General features: G+C 38.9%; 1 protein-coding gene across 1 annotated transcript in view; it reads right to left on the bottom strand.

The window, feature by feature from the left end:
• Window positions 1-20,153, bottom strand: part of RAPGEF5 (Rap guanine nucleotide exchange factor 5) — a 223,467-nt gene that overhangs the window by 133,828 nt on the left and 69,486 nt on the right. Inside the window, exon 7 of the mRNA XM_080818603.1 lies at window positions 6,583-6,631. Within this exon, the coding sequence (XP_080674729.1) occupies window positions 6,583-6,631 (49 nt within the window). The remainder of the gene's footprint in view (window positions 1-6,582; window positions 6,632-20,153) is intronic.

The following is a 20,153-nucleotide window of genomic DNA, read 5'->3' on the forward strand; positions in this document are numbered from 1 at the left end:
TGTGTGCAGGACTCCCGATCTCTCGAAGCACCCCCACCAGGCTTCTCCTGCTCCCGAGGTGAGCACGTCATTCTTCCAACAAGGTCCCCAGTGAGACATCTGTGGAAACTACCCAGATAGAGGTTTTTTCCCTTTCTGCTGAGATGAACTCCAGAGGTTCTCTGAGCCCATAAGTTCGCTTTGCGGTTTTCATTTTGTTTGTTTTAGCACTTGTCCCTAAAAGAGTCCTGTATAAAATATTCCCAAGCGTGTGACTCCATTAAGGATAATGAAGGTAATTAATAAAAATATGTATTGCTATAATTAAATAATAGAGCTGAAAGGCATCTCTCAGGTTATCAGATTCTACATCAATTCCCCTCGTGATGCAAAATCGAAATCACTCTGCTAAGGTCACAGTGACAATTAATGGCATAAACAGAGCCTAGAACCCCTTTCTTTCTTTTCCAAACTTTCATTTCCTGGATACTTAGTTTTAAAGCACTTAACTAGCTATGGACTAAGCAGACAGAGTAAAATAGAACAACTGCCAAGGAGATTTACCAATATGGTATTTTTGGCTTTCCAGAAATAGAAGCCCACCACCGCACAAATTTCATATGATCTAAAGATAATGAGAGCTGAAAGTGCTTTGGCTGTAGATTCCTGCAAAAGGGAAAAAACATATCTCCCAAGACTCTAATTAGCTAACATTAGCAGCGGAATAAGCAATCGAACAAAAAGAACGTGCAAGGATATCTGTGCTAATTTTTGTAAATCTCTCGAAGCCTTAAAATGCTATTCACATTCACTAAGGTTAACATTTGGAGGAGAAGACTGTTTAAAGGCACATCCTAATGGCCTTTTAGAAAATTACAACAAAATGGATTTTTTACTAAGCTAGAGCCTTGAATCATTTATATAATCTATCGATTGGCAGTTACTTTTATTTCTATTTGTAGGGTGAGCTGAAATAAAAAACTTTTGCTTCATACTAATTCTTGTTTTAATAACCCTTGGCAATGAGACATAAATCTGGCACGACCACCTGAGCCCTAATTAACAGTTTTACTGTAAGACATAAGATATTAGGGTAATCAATTCCTTCTGCCAAGCCCCAGCCGTGCTATCATTTTCATACTTTTTATTAGATGTACACCAACCTCTTTTTCTTCTGCCTTGAAAAACCACCTCAGAATAGTTTTAGAAAGTCACATCAAGCATACACAGAAAGCACCATTCTGCAGCCGGAACTCTAATTAAGGCTATGCTGAATGTCTCTGCATTTTATCACCTCCTAACTGCATAGTAATAAGTTCTTCTTTTTCAAACAGCCAGTGGTTCATTAATGTTTTCCATTTATGAAACATTTGTTGTAATTTAAAAACAGCAGGGGCCACGTTTATCTTTGTTATTATATCCTCACATCTTACACTGTACCTGGAATACAGCAGGGGCCAAATTAGAATCTGAGAAAGGCACAAAGGAATGCCAGACCTCTGATAGCCTCTCTTGTACCTTGCCATTGTCATTTCTCATCTCCTCTCAATGTCAACTCAAGCGATGAGAGTATGCAGTGAAACAGGTAAGTATCTCTAGTACTTTTCATATTTGGATTCTTTGAATATTTCAGTATACAACTTGTTGGGCTTATTGGTTATTTCTGCCCTTACACTGCTTACCAAATTTGTTTGGGAGTGCAGGAGAGTAATGTCTTTGTTTCTCACTAAAATAATCTTTTTTAAAAAAATTAACATATAATGTATTATTTTCCCCAGGGGTATAGGTCTGTGAATCATCAGGCTTACACACTTCACAGATCTCACCACAGCACATACCCTCCCCAATGTCCATAACCCAAGCACCCTCTCCATCTCTAAAATAATCTTGTTGACTCATGTTATTCTTTAAGATTTTATTTATTTATTTGAGAGAGAGGGAGAGGGATTGATAGAACGAGTGAGAGGAAGGGCAGAGGTAGAAGCAGACTCCCCTAGGATCAGGGAGCCTGATATAGGACTTGATCCCAGAACCCTGGGACCTTAGCTGAAAGCAGATGCCCAACCCACTGAGCCACCCAGGCACCCTCATGTTACTTTTCTAATCAAAAATATTATATTTAAAGCCAAGGACAAAATGAGAATGCCAACTATCATCACCTTAGTCAACCTTATATAGGAAGACCCTATCTAATGAAATAGTATGAGATAAAAAGGATTTACTTACATGGATGAGACAGAGACAAACTAGTCATTACTGATAGATGATATATTTGCCCATATAGGGAACCCAAGATCATTTTAAAACAAGTTATTAGAATTCATTTGAGTTTAACATTTTTTCTAGACCCAAAATCTCATACAGCAGAAGTTACCAATTATAAAAGACAATAGATGTGGATATTAACAAACTGATTCTAAAGTTTATATGGAAGGAAAAGATCCAGAATAGCCAACACAATATTAAAGGAGAAGGACAAAAGTTGGAGGACTGACACTACACGATGCCAACACTTATCAGAAAGCCACAATAATCGAGACAGTGGAGCATTACAGAAATAACAGATAAATGGATCAGTGGAATGATGGAGAGCCTAGAAACAGAGCCACAAAAATATGTCACTGATCTTTGACAAAGGAGCAAAGGAAGCGTAATGGATAAAGAGTTTTTTCATCTAATGAGACTGCAACAACTAGATATCTACATACAAAAAAACCCCAAACCTAGACATAAACCTGACCTTTCACAAAAAATAACTAAAAATGGATATGCAAAACTATAAAATTCCTAGAATATGCATAGGAGAAAAATTAGATGATCTTGAATATGGCATGACTTTTCTAGGTATCTAGATTTTCTAGATATCAAAGACATGATTCCATTAAGGAAAAAAAATCTTGACTTCATTAAAATTCAAAAATATCTGCTCTTCAAAAGACCATGTGAAGAGAATGAGAAGACAAACCACAGACTGTGAGAAAATATTTGTAAAAAAAAAAACCCCAAAAAAGGATTCTTCCCCAAAGAATATTAAAAAATCTCTTAAAACTAAAAAGTAAGAAAACAACTAATCCAAAGACCTTAACAGACACTTTGCCAGAGATATAAAGATGGCAAATAAGCATATGGAAAGATGCTCCACATCTTATGTCATCAGGGAAAAACAAATTAAAACAACAGTGAGTTACCACTACACTACTGTTAGCACGGCCCAAATCCAGAACACTCAGAACAACCAATGCTGGCAAAGATATGGAAAAATAGTAAGTCTCATGCATTGCTGTTGGGAATGCAAAATGGTATAACCACTTTGGCAGGCAGTTTGGTGGTTTCCTATAAAATGAACAATACTCCTACCATACCATCCAGTAATTGTGCTCCTTAATATTTACACAAAGCAGATGAAAATTTACACCTACACAGAAACCTACACAGTGTTATAGCAGCTTTATTCCATAACTGCCCAAACTAGGGAGCAACCAAGATGTCCTTCAGCAGATGAATGGATAAATAAACTGTAGAACACGTAGACAATGGAATGTTACTGACTGCTACAAAGAAATGAGCTTTCAAGCCATGAAAAATCATGAAGGAAACTTAAATGCATATTATTAAGCAAAAGGAGCCAATCTGAAAAGGCTACATACTGTATGAATCCAACTCCATGACTTTTTGGCAAGGCAAGACTATGAAAACATCAAAAAGATGAGTGGTTGCCACTGGTTGGGAGAAAGAAAGAAATAGGTGAAGCACAGAGGATTCTTAGGGCAGGGAAACTGTTTTATATGATACCATAATGGTAGATACATATCCTTATACATTTGTTCAAACCCATAAAATGTACAATACAGAGTGAACCTTAATGTAAACTATAGATTTTGGGCAATAATGATGTGTCAGTGTAGGTTCACTGATTGTAACAATTGTGCCACTCTGAGGTGCTGATAGTAGGAGAGGCTGTGCACAGCTAGGTGCAGAGGATATATGGGAACTTTTGCACTCTCTGTTCACTTTTTCCGCAAATCCAAAACTTCTCTAAAAAGTACATCTATTAAAACAAAAAGTGTCATGAAAGATAAAGACTTGAGAAACCATCACAGAAGAGAACTAAAAAAGAGCGAGAGAGAGAGAACAGAAAAATAGTTCATTTACAGTAGTTACCAAAATCACAAGATAACTAAAAATACAAGCAAAATGTACAAGGCCTTACGGAGAAATTTTCACAGCAGTACTAAAAATTTGAAAAAATAGTGCTTGCTTTGGCAGCACATATACTAAAAATTTGAAAAAATAAGTTCATAGATGGAAACACTTATTTCACAAATGTCAAATTTATCTAGATATCTATAAATGCAATATACTTTTAAAAATTCTGAAGGAGATTTCACAGAACCTAACAAAATAAAACTATGAAGAGAACAAGAAAGGTAAAAAGAGATTTGTTTTATCCCTACCCCAGAAAAAGTCTTATTATTATAAAGTTCTGGGAGGAAATTGAAATAATATATATGAATTCCATGTATGATGGAGTTAGCATCATGTCCAATAAATGCTCCTGGGGTAACTGGCTTAGCATAAGGAAAACATAAAATTTGATTTCTACCTGACAGCATATACAAAAACAAATTGCAGACGACTTAAAGTTCTAAACGTGAAGAACAAAACTTTAACAGTGTTTATACCTAGCTATCAACCTAGATATTCCAATTTTAATATTTATATATTTATATATATAATAATGAGAAAATAATTGAAAAAGAGCAAAAATAACACAAGCACAAGAATATATATTTAGGTCCTTCTATTATTATTTAAAATAGGAAACAAATTAAAAACCTAAATGCACAACCAAGAATTAGTTAGATAAAGTGTACATATATTTAGCTAACGAAACTACTGATGATGCAGATCTATACTACTGACATGAAAATAAATCCTATAAAAAGTGGATTATATATAGCTACAGTAATCAAGACGGGTGCATACCAACAGAATCTGTTCAATCAACAATAACACAGAACCTAGAAATATACCCACACAAATATGTCCAACTTATTTTTGACAAAGGCATAAAAGCAATTCAATGAAAGAAAGATGGTCTCTTCAACAAATGAGCTGGGGCAACTGGACATTCATAAGCCAAAAAACCCAAACAACAAACACAGAAAAAAACCCTTCACCTAAGTCTCACATTTTACGCACCTGTGCCCAAACGCTCTTGTTCGGCTATCCACATGGCTCACCCCTTCACTGACTTCAGGTCTTTGTTCAAATGTCCCCTTCCATCCCACTCTGTGCGATGTAGTAACTCTCTTCTCTAGCCTATCTATATTTATTTGCTCTGTTTTTCTCTAGCAATGACACACTGCAAATTTATTATTTCCCTTTTTTCTGAAACTTAAAAAAAAAAAAATCCTACCCTATAAGGCACTACCATTCCAACTCAAACGGACTGTAGGTTTTGTTTCCTTATGATTAAGGGAATGAAGAGCAGCTCTAGCAGAATTTATCTCTTGGCCCTCTCTCCCAAAACCTTTATACTGCTGTCCTTTCTCCATCAGGCTTCCACCGACCCAAGCAACCATGATCTAATGCTGGCACTTATGAGCCCTATCCATGCTGCCCTCTCCTCACTACCCTGGGGGTCAAGATGGCTGTTCTTAGCATCCTCTCTCCACCTTTATGGCATGCAGGCTCTGTGTCCTCTCCATCAGCCAAAGCAACAAACACAAGAGATTACGTAGGGAAAGCGAATTCACACTAAGGTGTATTGGATTCAAAAAGTAACTGAGGGAAAAGCAAACTCTTAGCGTTTCTAAGTGGAAAAAGAAAGATGTAAAATGCATGGTTTGTGTTTTCGAGGCATTTCTGTTCCATTTATTTCTTCGATTTTTGTCATCTCTTTGATTTTGTCATAGTCTTTCTGCGTGAAAAGTCTTATTCCAGTTTCCCGTGATCCAAGTAGCATTTCCCCTCAGTTTGTCATTCTAGTCAGCAATGACCTCCTCCCTCTGAACAGCAAACAATGCCTCCTTCTCCCACTCTTCCTAAGTGTTTTTCTACCTCAGTAAGTCTCCATCTCATATTGAATTTCATCAGAGTACGGCTTTCTCTCCTTCAAAATGTATCTGAAAACTCCCTTTTCCTTTCCACAGATCGCTTCCAGATTGTGTCCTACAGGTATCAGGGATCAGATCCACGCAATTAGTCCTACATAAAAGCTTGCTTTTAAATGTCATTACATAATTATTTTTAGAAGAAACTGCTTTGAGATGAAAAATACACCCTTAAACAAAGACCAACTTCGTGTTATTTTCCTCTGTCATTACGATAGGTAAATGCAGTGAGATTTGCTTTCTTGGGTTGTGCACAGAGACTTTCTTCATAGTTGCAACAGATTACAAACATATTTTTTTATTTTTAATTTCATTTTTCCTTGAAATATGAAATAAAGCAAAGCAGTGAAATTTTAAAGAACTACATAGAGTATTCTGTGCTATTTCAATGGCAGAATAGATAATTTTAAAAAGAAACAGTGATATTTTTCTGCATTCTGCATCTAAACTTCCTGAGATACACCCAGTTCCAGGAAAGACTACTCACCAGACTTCCTTGCTTTCAAAGCAATAACAGCCGCTAGTTCTCTCTGCACCTGGTAAGATATTAGGGGGAAAAGATCAAATTAGAATAAGAAAAATGCAGTTATCAAAAGCAGTACTTTGTGTTTAGGTATAAACCGAAATTAGGAGTTACGGCAATGAAAATTATGTTTGCTGTCATGTTTTGGGGTTTTGTTTTTAATATCAGGGAAAAACCTCTGCATAGGAATTTTAGGCCAAAAATCTGGAAGAATCATATTGATTTACTTTCACAAGAAATTAGGCAGTTGTCAGAATGTATACACTGTAAAACATTGGTATTTTGGGGAAGAGCCTCAAAACAGTAATTATAAAACATTTAGAAATGACACAAATAATCAATTACTAAAACATGCATGACACCTTGGTAAAGATATTAAATACTCTTTATCCCTTCAAAGATTCTAGCTTACACAGAAATTCTAGAAAAATTAAATAGGTGATCCTGGTGTACTTGGATCTCTACTCAAACACAATCAACGCTCATTTGAAGTCTGGCAGGTTTACGGCAACCATTTTGGAAAACATGCCCCAGAAAAGCAAGCACCACCCTCTCCCAGGGTAGGTGAAATGGGAACAGACAAGACGACCTTTAAAATCCCTCAACCAGGGCGCCTGGGTGGCTCAGTTGGTTAAGCGACTGCTTTCAGCTCGGGTCGTGGTCCCGGAGTCCTGGGATCGAGTCCCGCATCAGGCTCCCTGCTCCATGGGGAATCTGCTCCCTCTGACCTTCTCCCCTCTCATGCTCTCTCTCACTGTCTCTCTCTCAAATAAATAAATAAAATCTTTAAAAAAATAAAAAATAAAATAAAATCCCTCAACCCCACTTATTTGCCCACATTTCTGCTTGCTCCCAGTCTCTCTCTCTCCGCACGCACTCACACCCCCTCAACTTTGAAGGCTTAAATCCTTTCCTAAAAGCATTCCCAAAGAGGAACATAAAAAAGAGACAAAAAAGATAACCATAGTCACTTTCAAAGACAAGATTTTAAAAAAAAAAAAAAAAGGTACCATGAAGATAATCTTTGGAAAATCTATGTTTAGCAGCAATAAGAACTCCATAATGCACAAGCTCATTCCTCTCTAGGACAGTCTTTTAAGCTTAGAAGTGTGCGTGTGTTCAGGTGTTTGGAGGCACTGGTGAGTTTGGAAGCACCCTGCAGCTTATTATACTAATGACATTTTAAAGGGAGAACACGCAAGTTCAAGGTTACATAAGACTTGCTATTGAAGTTAATCTAATTTATATTCATTTACTCGAAGGCAAAAGTAGATCTATATGCTAGACTCTGGGACCCTGCTGTGGACTGCTCTCTCAATGGCCAGGATCATGGCCCCTGAGGAAGGCAGCTCCCCTCCCTGCCCCCCACCATGGCCTTACTGCTGTGTTTTCCCCTCCTGGCTACTATGCTTCCCACGCAGAAGGGCTTACTCTTCATTTAGCCCATTCTTTGATACCTTCGGACGCTCCCTCTCTGGGAAATTATGCAGTAATGAGAAGGCCATCCGTCCCTCTCCAAGTTCTGAAAATGCTCACAGTAGGAAAATCTGCAGTTGAACAACTCAGGGAAAAAAAAAGGGCAATGGGAAAGAGAAGGCATACATGACCAGAGAAAAACCTTTAAAAATACGTGTACAGGTAGTCAAATAAAAACAGCCACACACTAAAAACATCACTTACTGCATACTTTACATATTTGTAACGGTTCTATCGCCCTCTCTATTCAGGATTTTCTTCCCTCACCGTGTCACAAATACTTGGGGCAAAGAGGCAGACCATAAACCTCCACTAGGATCTTGTCAACGGCTTTCTAATTTTATGACCTCACAAGGGAAGATCCCAGCGGGGCTCAGGGCCAGGAAGAAAGCACAGACGGGAAAAGTTGCCGAAGGCAGATCCCTTCATTTGCTTACAGAAGATCAAAAACAGTCTTCCTCACCCTCCTCTCAGTTTCCCGAAATTCTCTTCAGCAGATCTTCAGTTTTTCTTCTTCTAATCAGAAATGTCTCAAAATACAAAGAGCTCAGAAAAGGAAGGTATTAGATTCCCAGCTTTGTATAACACCTCATCCTTTCAAAGATGTGGTGGGGCAAGAAAGGGAGAGAGGGAATGTGTGGGGAAAGGACACAGCATTTTAGTCGAGCTGGAAGGAGGGGACAGAGGGCAATGAGAGAGACAAGAACTTCACAGGTGAATGTAGAAAGAACCTAAGTTAAAAAAAAAAAAGTTTTAAAGTAAATGAGATTACTCTACAGAACCACACAAAATCCCCCAAGTGTCTGTAGTCAGGGAGGATTTAAGAGTGTGTTATGCGGAGTGGGGTGTGGAACAGCTTCCACGTTTTCGCCCCAGAATGGAGGTTTTTGACAAACACCCCAAGGGTAGGTATTCTTCCTATAAAATACAAAGGACAAAGCACTGATCAAGCAAAAACACAAACTAGCTAAGATCTTATTATATGTTCCTACAGCATCTCCACAGAACCTTTTTTCTTTTTTTAGAGCATACTGCCAAGTATTTAATAATTTTCAAATGAATGACTAATTGCTATCTTCTAGAGGAAGCTCCACCGAGGCATGGATCTGTCTGTCTTTTCCTGGTATTATCCAGAGCAATCATCAACAGTCACTCACTAGCCCACAGGAGGTGGATGCCTATGCAACTTCAGGAAAATCATGGAAAGGACCTAGGGGGAGAGAAAAACAACAAGGAGAAGGCATTCTCCACTAATAAGCTACTCCCAGGAGGTCTCTTCAGAACAGAATATCAGAAGGACTCAGGGCCTCCTCTGCCAATAATTATTACGTTTATACTGAAAACTGAAACTTTGGGCAGCTGCAGAAACAGAAACTAGAATTTTCTAGGAAAGGACTGGTTGGCACTGAACACAAAGTACCGGTTCCAGCACCAGACAGCCGGGATCCTGGCCCCCATTCTGACAACTTCCTGAGCCACCATGAGCAAAAGCAGCCTAGCTGTGAGATGCTCCGAATTCCTGACAGTCAGGAACTGTTTGAGATAATAAATGTGTAGTTCCAAACCACCAAAGTCTGAGACAGTTTGTCCTCCCGAGGAGTCTTTTATAAGAAAATGACTATCTTTCTACTTGATCTACTCGTGTTGATGGTTAACCTTCGTTTTTCTCTGTGACTGAAATGAACCCTCTTCTAAGATTGGGCTCAGGACATGTATGCGGCCAGAGCCAAGAGCCATGTTCTGCTACGGGCCATTTTTTCTATTTAATGTGCTAATCCGCTGCCTTGGCGAGTAGAAGGAGGGTACACTATTACCTTGGCTTTCCCCATCACAGCCCTTTCCCACCATGATCTGCAGTGGGGCTAGATGTAGTTCAGAATTCCAACTTTTATCCATTTCAGAGAGGGACTCTATCGATGTCACATCCTCAGGGAGGTCTGGGACAGCAACTTGTCATCAGAAATCAGACACATGAATAAATTTCTGCAGTGAAATGTGTAATTATTCATACCAAATGAGAAAATGGAAGACTAGAAAAAGGCCTTGGGATTTTCCACTATATATGCTCAGAGTAGGTTAGGTTTTGTCACTGAGTAAGTACTGAGAAACTTGTTTTCCAGACCTTTTGTACTTCAAAAGTGAATAAGAGATGGTAAACCTCTACAAGTTGTTCACTAAAAGCTTTTCTCCCTCATTTTTTCCCCTCATGCTTTTTCTTATCAAATAGCTATGGAGTCACTGCTTTATTAAGAAATGCTTTCTTTAACTAGCTTGGATTTTCATCAAGCTATTTTGGCAGTTCCCAAGTCTGACTGCACTTTAGAATCACCTGGGGAGCTTTAAAAAACTTCGGACACTAAGCCCCAACTAAGTCTGACTCTGGGGGAGAGTGCAGACAACTCGCTCTGCTGTGGTTTCAAAGGCCCCTAAGTATGGATTCTCGGCTGGATCCAGGGTTGACCATCACTGTTCTGTTCAATAAGGTATCTTAGTTTTCCCAAGACTCAATCTTTTAATCTTATAATCATCTCAAAAGGCAATCCATCTTGGGGCGCCTGGGTGGCTCAGTGGGTTAAGCCTCTGCCTTCGGCTCAGGTCGTGATCCCAGGGTTCTGGGATCGAGTCCCGCATCGGGCTCTCTGCTCGGCGGGGAGCCTGCTTCCTCCTCTCTCTCTCTGCCTGCCTCTCTCCTACTTGTGATCTCTCTCTGTCAAATAAACAGATAAAATCTTTAAAAAAAAAAAAAAAAAAAAAAAAAAAAAAAAAGGCAATCCATCTTTCCTTTGTAGGCTGTTCTCCTAGAACTTAATTCATTTGTGAAGGAACATGGCCTTCCCTGTAGCGCAGCTCTAGAATTATGCTATAATCCAACCAAATGATAAGACTGAGTTCCTGCATCAGCAGTTCCACAGTCACCAACTACTGAAGAACAAAGAAAACTGAATGACAATTTGCAGACGCTGAAACTTTAACTGAAATCATAGTTGATTCAATATACAAGAGCACTAAATAATTAAAAACACATCTGTAGCTTAGGGTGTATCTGCTCTTGTGAATATCTACACAGCTAGGGTAATTAAGGGACGAAGAGGAAGACATTTGTTGAAAGTGTCCCTCTCCCCTTGTTACCCATCAGAAACATGTTGTAATATTTTAAACTTCTTCAACAATCAGCAGGGCCGTTCACCAAACAGCCCTGAAATGCAACAAGAGTAAGAGCTGGTTTTACTTCTAGCGTTTTGTCTTCTCTTTGGCACTTTAATCGTACCTTCAGCCCCCCAAATCTGAAGTCTCACGAAGTTGTTTTGTGGCAATGCCAAGGCTCAAGAGGCAAGAGAAAGTGTCAGATGCAAACCCTGAGTGCCAGGGAGCATCTCTGGGAGAGGTTCACTGAGAAGACATGGAAGAAGAGACCCTTGGAAGCCACGTTGCCTAGAATGAAGGTCATTTTGGGGAGACAGAAAAATTGTGGCAAAGGCCTTAGCTAACCAAAGCATTGTCCTCACAAACTAACTTTGAATAAATTGCCAAAGATTTCCTAAAGGTTTTCAGTAAATCTATTTAGAAACATTTGAATTTTGATACCATGATAGAAATGTTTTACAAACATAGAAGCTATTTTCTCAATTTTCTATATTAAATGTAAGAAGAAACATAATCCAATTCTCTTCCCTGTTCTATTCCCACATATACTCACCTTTAAACCACTCTAAAATCTTAAGCTAGTAAGGACATTAAGAACTCCAGAAAGAAACAAATAAACATGCTCCTTAAACAACACGCTGTCAGATAAGATACAAACTGAGCAGTGAGCCTTGGCTAGACCTCTGTCCGAGGAAGGAACACCCAGGAGCTAAGTTACAATTTCCTTTGTTCCTTCCTCAGAGGACTGTTTTCCTCTTTCCAAAGTCATTATTTTGTTCCAAAGAACTAATATTGCCACAAGCCTGACACGTGGATAATCTTGTGATTACCTATTATTAGAAAAGCAATAATTAGAAACCAATAATTAGAAAATTAAGAAAGTTATTTATACATCTGTCTAGACACTGCTGCTCTCCACCTAACAGTTTATTTAACAAATAGTTGTTTTCCCAGGAACTGCTGTCACCACATTGAAGATGTATTTGTTAAGCATAATGGGATGGTGAGATATGCTTACTCAGCTATTTCAAGGCTCTTAAAAAAATCTTTTATGTAGGAGACTCTGTTGAATATATACAGTTATACCTGTTAATTTTATTACAACAGCTGACCATTCAAAGACTAATATGTAGGTAGAAGTGGACTGAAAGCAACAAGATGCACTAGAATAAGGTCTTCCACTTAAGTTCTTAAATCTGCTATTCAAGTTGGCCATATGTACATGCGCCTACTTTGACAGAGGTTCATGTTTAAAAGATCTGGTAGTTTTTAGGTGATCACAAGCATGGTGTGAATTAACAATGGAAATGCGATTACTTAGAAGAAATAACGATGTTTTTAGGAATATCACTAGAAGGATGACATTCAGGGCCTCCCCTTCTCAAAAAAAAAAAAAAAAAAAAAAAACCCTAAACTGATAAAATCCAGAAAGATCAGCATCCGGGTTGTATTTTGTGTGGAACATTATCTGTTCAGCTTCTTGAGGAAGAGACAGTATCCACAGGAGGAAACTAAGGAATAGCCACGTCCTCATAGCTAACTGAGCTGGAGGCAGCACTCTTTATTTACTGGGCCCTCTCTGTAGGATTTGAATCTGTTACCTGTTCTCTTCTTAACCACTAGGAGTTCATGACACCACATACTCCAGGCTTTTCTCTTTCCTCTCTGGGTGCTATTTCTCTTCTCCCAAGACTCTCCTTTTCTTCTACCTTTAAATTTTAATGATCCTTAGGAATCTATCCTCAACCCATAGACCTTCTGTGTTCATTCTTCATGGGTCATTTCATTTACTCACAGTGCTTCAATTATATCTGTATCTCTAGGGCCTTTCACCTCCTGGACCTCAATGTTCCATGAGCAGCTCCAACTACCCACTCCCAAATGTGAAATCACTTTCTTACCACTTCTTCCTATCCTGTATAATTGCTCCATGTCCCATATACCAAGTCAGTGAATGGTACCACCATGCACCCAGGGGCTCAAGCCAAAAAGGGAGTTGTCCCTGACTTAGCTCAGCCCATCATTTTTTCCCATTCAGACTGTTGTCTCTAACTTTTCTCTCTTCAAACCACATCATTCTTTATAGCAAAACTACTCATCTTAAAATGGAAATTTTACATTACATCTCTTGCTAAAAAACTCTTCAGATACTGGCCCGTGACACTATGACAGAGTCCAATGCCTAACACTGCATATGTAGTGTTCTTCTGATCTGGTCTTCAGTATTCTATCTCCATTACTCCTCTCAAAAATCTATGTTTCAAAAAAAAAAGAAATCAATGCTCCAGTCTTAGTAAAACAGAACTCCTGTAAATTCTCTAAAAGGGCCAGTTCTTTCCTCAGTTGGGCCTTTCCATGTGTTCTTCTCTCTCTCTGGAATGCTTCTCCAACTCCCCACTTTGTGTGACCATCACTTACTTGTCCTTTAGGTCCCACCTAAGTTACTGTCTTCTGTTGAATGCTACCCAACTCCCCCAATGGGGCCACATCTTCCCTGTTTATACCCCAATAATATGTACCTCAGTTATAAGGCTTTCACAGGCTAATGAAACCTCCCCTTTAGTTGGGGGTCCCCAATAGTTTATTATAAGACCCCTGAAATGAACTTCTTTACTCATCATCTGACCCTGGTTCTTGGTCCTACTCGCAGTATGGACGTCTGTGATTGAGAACAGAAGTGAGGTGTCCCTGCTGCCGAGAAGAGATGATCTTATGATCATGAGCTTCAGATATCTGAAAGGCTGAAGGGTACAATTCAGACCAATGGAGTGAAGTTACAAAAAGGTATGTTTTAGCTCTGAGAGCATTCAAATAATCAGAGCCATCCACCATGAAAAGGTCTCCCATGCGAAGTTCAGTAGAGGATGCTTTATAGGGGAAGGTAAAGATCAGAAGCGCTCAGACTAAAGAATTGTTCTCGAGATTTGTTTTGCCAGTGCCTCTTTCTCAAATCATTCACAACCAAAAAGGAACAAGCAAAGGCCTCCTGTAGGTAGTGGTATCTGTCAGCTTACAGTTGAAAAGCTGGTGATGTCACAGCTGCCTAAGCCACCCAACAGAGATAAAGGTGGCACAAATCTTAAACAGATGAAAAATAACTGCCAGGGGCCTTTTTTGGAAATCTCATAAATTTCATGACACAAACTGCAGGAGAAGCTACAGAGGTACTGGTTGAAAGAAATCTGAAAAGAGCAAGCTAACAACACTAACATCTTCTCCAAAGAACAGATGTAACTGCTTTTTCAGTCTTCACAACTGCTCTTACTGCTTCTGATCAGGGATTTCCCCAAAGCCCTAACTGCTGGGCTGCATGAATTTCTTAACAAATGAAAATATCATATATATGAAATATATTTTAAGTAAACAATTTTATGTTGGACATTCCAATTTTAGTTATAATAACCAAATAAAGCATTACGTTCACTTCGTTTATATTTTTAGTGTTTACGTCTCATTATTTTTTCCATTTTCTGGTAAGCTCAGAGTATTTTCAATCTATACCACATTTAAGTAATTTTTCAATGGATTTAGAGTTTATTTAACAAAGTTAACTTTAAGGACATATTGTACGTTGCAACTCATTTCTTTTATTCCTTATTACATGTCCATGGTAAGATGCCTTTTCTCAATCATTGCACTTTTTGGAGGTAAGGTTCTCAACTGTGGCAACAGTGTTAACTGTAACACCCATCAGGTCCCAGAAATTCTAGGGGTCTCCTATCTGTTTGAATGTTACATTGGGAACACCTGTACTTGGATGAATTCAGATCAACAAAACCCCTTTCCAATCAGAAAGTCCATCTATAAAAATTGCTAACATGGGAGGGCTCCCTGGAAGAACAGATTCAGAGCCTAAGATCCAAAAGCCTGAAATAGGAGAAGGAAATCTCCACTTATTTTATGTTGACTTTGGAAGAAATTCTAGGATCCCAGGGTGTGGGGTGGAGTCATTGCCTTTTATCTCAGTGGGTTGTTTTTGGAATCAAACTAGTTAACACCTAAAGCATCTGGAACACTGCTTGACACTATCATCATATTATTATTATAATTAATATAGTTGGCCTTAAAATAAATATAGTAAGGATCCAGTCCTTAATTACTTTATTTTTTTTTAAAGATTTTATTTATTTATTTGACAGACAGATCACAAGTAGGCAGAGAGGCAGGCAGAGAGAGAAGGGAGGAAGCAGGAAGCAGGCTCCCTGCTGAACAGAGAGCCCGATGCGGGGCTCGATCCCAAGACACTGGGATCATGACCCCAGCTGAAGGCAGCGGCTTTAACCCACTGAGCCACCCAGGCACCCCTCCTTAATTACTTTAATACTTCATATGCTTAAGCCCCTCTTTCCCACTTGGAGTATGCTCCTTGACAACCAGTACTGCCCCTCCTTGTTACATTCTACCTACCCAGCCCCTGCTCCATTGCAATGCATGTAAAAGGACTGGTAGGTTTCATTGAGAAGTTGTGAACCATGTTTAAAGTGTTTGTATTTTCAGCATTTACTTTAAGAATAAACTTTTAAATGTCCACAGAATTCTGAAGATTTCATAAATGTATGAAGGACAGAATTTATTTTTAGAAATTTACTCTCAGGGGTGCCTGGGTGGCTCAGTTGTTAAGCGTCTGCCTTTGGCTCGGGTCATGATCCCAGGGTCCTGGGACTGAACCCCATATCGGGCTCCCTGCTCGGTGGGAGGCCTGCTTCTCCCTCCCACTCCTCCTGTTTATGTTCCCTCTCTCACGGTCTGTCTCTGTGTCAAATAAATCAATACGATCTTCAAAAAAAAAAGTTAGGATTTTAAACAAAAAAATTCACTTTCAAATTTCAGAGATACCCATGAACTTAACTAGCTATGGCCTGGCAGCTTTGGATGTATGAGAGATTAACTGCTCTTTCATGAATCAAGGGACAGTGGGTATGTATTCAACAGGGAATGTGTATTTATTTTGTATTTCTGCCATTGCAAACTATGACCCATTTATTGGCTTACAATGACATCCATTGAACATCCCACACTTCCAGAGGTCAGGAGTCTGGGTGTAGTGTGGCTCACCTGGATCCTTCGCTTAGAGACTCACAAGGCCAGAACCAGGTATGGGCACAGCTATATTCCTTACTGGTGGCTCCAGGCTCATGCAGGCTATTGGCAAAATCTAGATCTTGCATCTGTAAAACTGAGGCACCTGCTTCCTTGCTGGACTGTGGCAGCCTACCCTGAGCTCCTGAGACCTTTCTCTGGTCCTTAAACATAGGATCCTAGTTCTCACTTCCAGCCATGCAACAGTTCTCACTTCCAGCATGCAACACTGAATCCCGTTCACGCTTGGAATTCTTTCTTTACCTTCTCTTCTGCCATTTCTCTTTGACTCCTGCCAGACCAACGTCTTCGTGTTTAAGGGCTCTTAAGTGATTAGACTGGGTCCGTGTGGACAATCCCGGTCTAAAGCCTTAATCATAACTGCAAAATCTCTTCTGCTCTGTAACGTAGTATTTGCAGGTGCCAAGTAACATATTCATCTTTGGAGGACCATTCTCTCTACCAACGAAGAGTAACACAGATCCTCAGGGCCCTCCAAAACATTATCCCTGAATGCTTTTTAGGGCCTTGTCATAACCTGCCAATAGATCCTACTTCTGGAACATGATCTACCTGCTATAAAACCAGAGTGTACCTCCTGAGTTCACACAATGGAACCAGAAGACCTTAAGAGCCAGTCTGAATGAATGTCTCAATGCTAAACTATGCGGTCATGTTTACCAGTATTTAATGATTCCCAACAAGTTAAAAATTAAAATACTATTTAATGTAACTTCATAGGTTTCATTTCATAAAATTGTTTAAATAAGAAGAGAATTCTATAATCCTATACCATACTCAACTTGCTGAGATCTATTCAGTAACTATTACGTGTTTTAAGTGAAGATAATGTGGAAACATTGCTTTTTGAGCACTAACCTGTTATTTTAAATTAATGTGGACTCTTAATACTTCCTATTTTTTTTTTAAAGATTCATGTATTTATTTGAGAGAGAGAGAGCTGGAGAGGGGGCAAAGTGAGAAGGAGAGAGAGAATCTCAAGCAGACTCCCCACTGAGCATGAAGCCTGACTCAGGGCTCGATCTCACCACCCTGAGATCATGACCTGAGCTGGAAATCAAGAGTCGGACACTCAACTGACTGAACCACCCAGGGGCCCCAGTATTTCCTGTCTTAAACTCTCCATCGATCTAACGTGAATGAGGGATACTAAAATATGACAGTGCATGAAAAGCATTAGCAGAATGCCTGCACAAGGTCAGAACTCAATAAATATTAGCCAGTCTTAGCCTTTCACCCATTTCTCACTTGGTCTTCTTAAATCAATAGCACGTTAATAAATGACATCTACAAGCAGGTTTCTTCAATAATTTCCCCACAGAGAATTTTCATCTCTGCATTGTTTATAACAGCAAAAGATTGAAAATAACCACAATGCCTAGGATAGGAGATAATGAAAAATCCATGGAACACAATATTTTATAGAGCCACAAAAATGCCATAGGAGGAGCTTTTCAGCACTGAAAACATATTCGGTGAAAAGTACAGACCACAAAATAAAAGGGTGTTTTTTTTTCTTTTTGGTAAAAAGTATACATAAAAGAAAAATAACCTAGGAACTAATAAACACTTAAGTTAATAATGAGTTACTAATGAATGGTTCCATTACGGAATTTTTTTCTATTCTGGAATTTTTCTAAATTGCAAAGTCTTTATATTCAAACCATACAATGCAAGTGTCAGATAAATAAAAGAGAACTGCAAACATAACCTACAGTAAGGACAACTCACTGCCACTTCACCATCATTTTGACATTTACAAAAATAGCAGTGGAATTCACACTATCTCTACCCAGCATTCATATGAAATTTCATTATATACTTAAATTCTACAGTAATATAAAATAACAGGAAGTAAGTAAAAATCTACTTTATTCCATCACTACCAAAAGCTCAAGTAATTTTCACTCTTTTATAATACTCCTGGTCCTTCTGCACTTATGGACATATTGTAGCTATAACATTGCCTTAAGGATGCAAAATTACACTTCCTCTAAGCAGCCAGAAGAAGTTCTATTTTAAACAAATGCACAAAGCAGCAACCAATATGAAATGTTCATGAATCATCCTTTTAAAACTCTTTCAACTCCCCTCATATAAGATTTCATGGTTATATCTTACAAACCCATGACTGTCAATATATAAATTGATAGCTGATATGGTGTATGGGGTATGATATGGTGTATTTCTATTCCTTGTCAATTAAAAATGTCTATGTTTTCCATGTGAATTGCATATCAAAATGATTTTCCCCACCTTGGGAAGAGATACCTTAATATACACAAATGCATACAGGTACACACATACAAACGCACACACTTCTGTTCACAAGGGATTTGTTGAGACCTGTTTTATTCTTGAATGGGTTCTACACACTCACACCTTGCTGAACAAATGCTTTTAAATAAACATCCCCTCACTGGCATCATTTCAGTAGGTAAAACAGCATGTATTATGTTGCTCACCAAAACCAAATTCTCAAGGCTAGAATTAAATAAGATTACCACATAATCAGAGTATGCGCAGATGGTTTCTTTGGAAGTAGAGGTAACTTAGTACTTAATGTTAAAAAGTTGTGTGTGTGTGTGTGCGTGTGTACATGTGGCATTTAGGTATCTACTCGAGGAAAATCATTTTAATGTGCAATAGATATAAAACACATAAGCATTTGTGATTAAGAAAAGACAGCAATCAATTATTCAGCTGTCGGCTCAGGTATGAACAAGCATGGGTTGGTGAGGTGTTACTGTGAGACCCTCCCTGAGGAAAACTGCAGCTGTCCATGGGGTCCTAGAGACCTACGATCCACAGCCCAAGGCCCTGTGGACACTATAACAGATGAGGGAGCTCTAAAGAATAATGAGGAAAGGCACTGACAATTCCCATGGCTCCTTATAAATAACAAGAACAATGAATATTGTGCCCAAAATGTGCTACAATTCCTCTGGTGTGTTTTTGATGATCTTTGAAACCAGGTCTGTCTTCTTGGGCCTCCCTTGACACTTTGTCTGAAAACTCAAGCTACTTGGCCTTTCCCCAGTCACACAGTAGCTCTTCAGCCACTGGGAAAGCTGGAGCCAAGGTAAGGATTCCAAGTACAAATTTTATGTTCCCCAAAGATAAGAAATATAAGGTAACAAGATGTTCATAATCCTGTAGCAGTCGGACAGAAGGTTAGTCATTCCCTGGGGAATTAACTTACTTTTATGCTCTGAGCAAACATGCCTACTCAGGTCTGTGATAGACTAAAGGGAGATTAATTACACTCCATTTCTCCATTCCCCAGAAACAGAGAGGCAAATAGCCAGGAAAAAGGGTAAGTGGAAACTAACATTCAGTGTTTAAAAAAAAAATCTCTCTCTAAATATGGTAAAAATCATCACTGGATTATGCTCTTCATATACTAAATGTGACTGAATCTTTCCCACTCTCACTAACCCAAGATTATTTCCAAACCTTGCTAACTTGGTGCACAATCTCTTAAGAGAATTCTAACTTTCTAAAGATTCATCAAAACCCAAATCCCATGCTATTTCTGCTTCCTGAACTGGTACCTTCTTGAAAGTTTTCAACTGAAAAAGCTGTCACTGTTATCTTCAGATACTACTGTTCAAAAAGGGATTCCCCCAATGTACCAAACCCCATGTGTAGGTTCATCAAGAAGGACAAATGGAGGGAATCCTAGCCACATGACATGCTTCCCAGACCCAGAAAGGACAGAGTCCTGTGAAAGGCACATCCTTAGAGAAAATGACTGAGCTTCAGGTAAGATGGCAAAGGAAAGAAGACCCAAATACACAAAAGCAGAACACAAG

Source organism: Martes martes (genome assembly GCF_963455335.1).
Source record: "Martes martes genome assembly, chromosome: 11".
Classification (NCBI taxonomy): Eukaryota; Metazoa; Chordata; class Mammalia; order Carnivora; family Mustelidae; genus Martes; species Martes martes.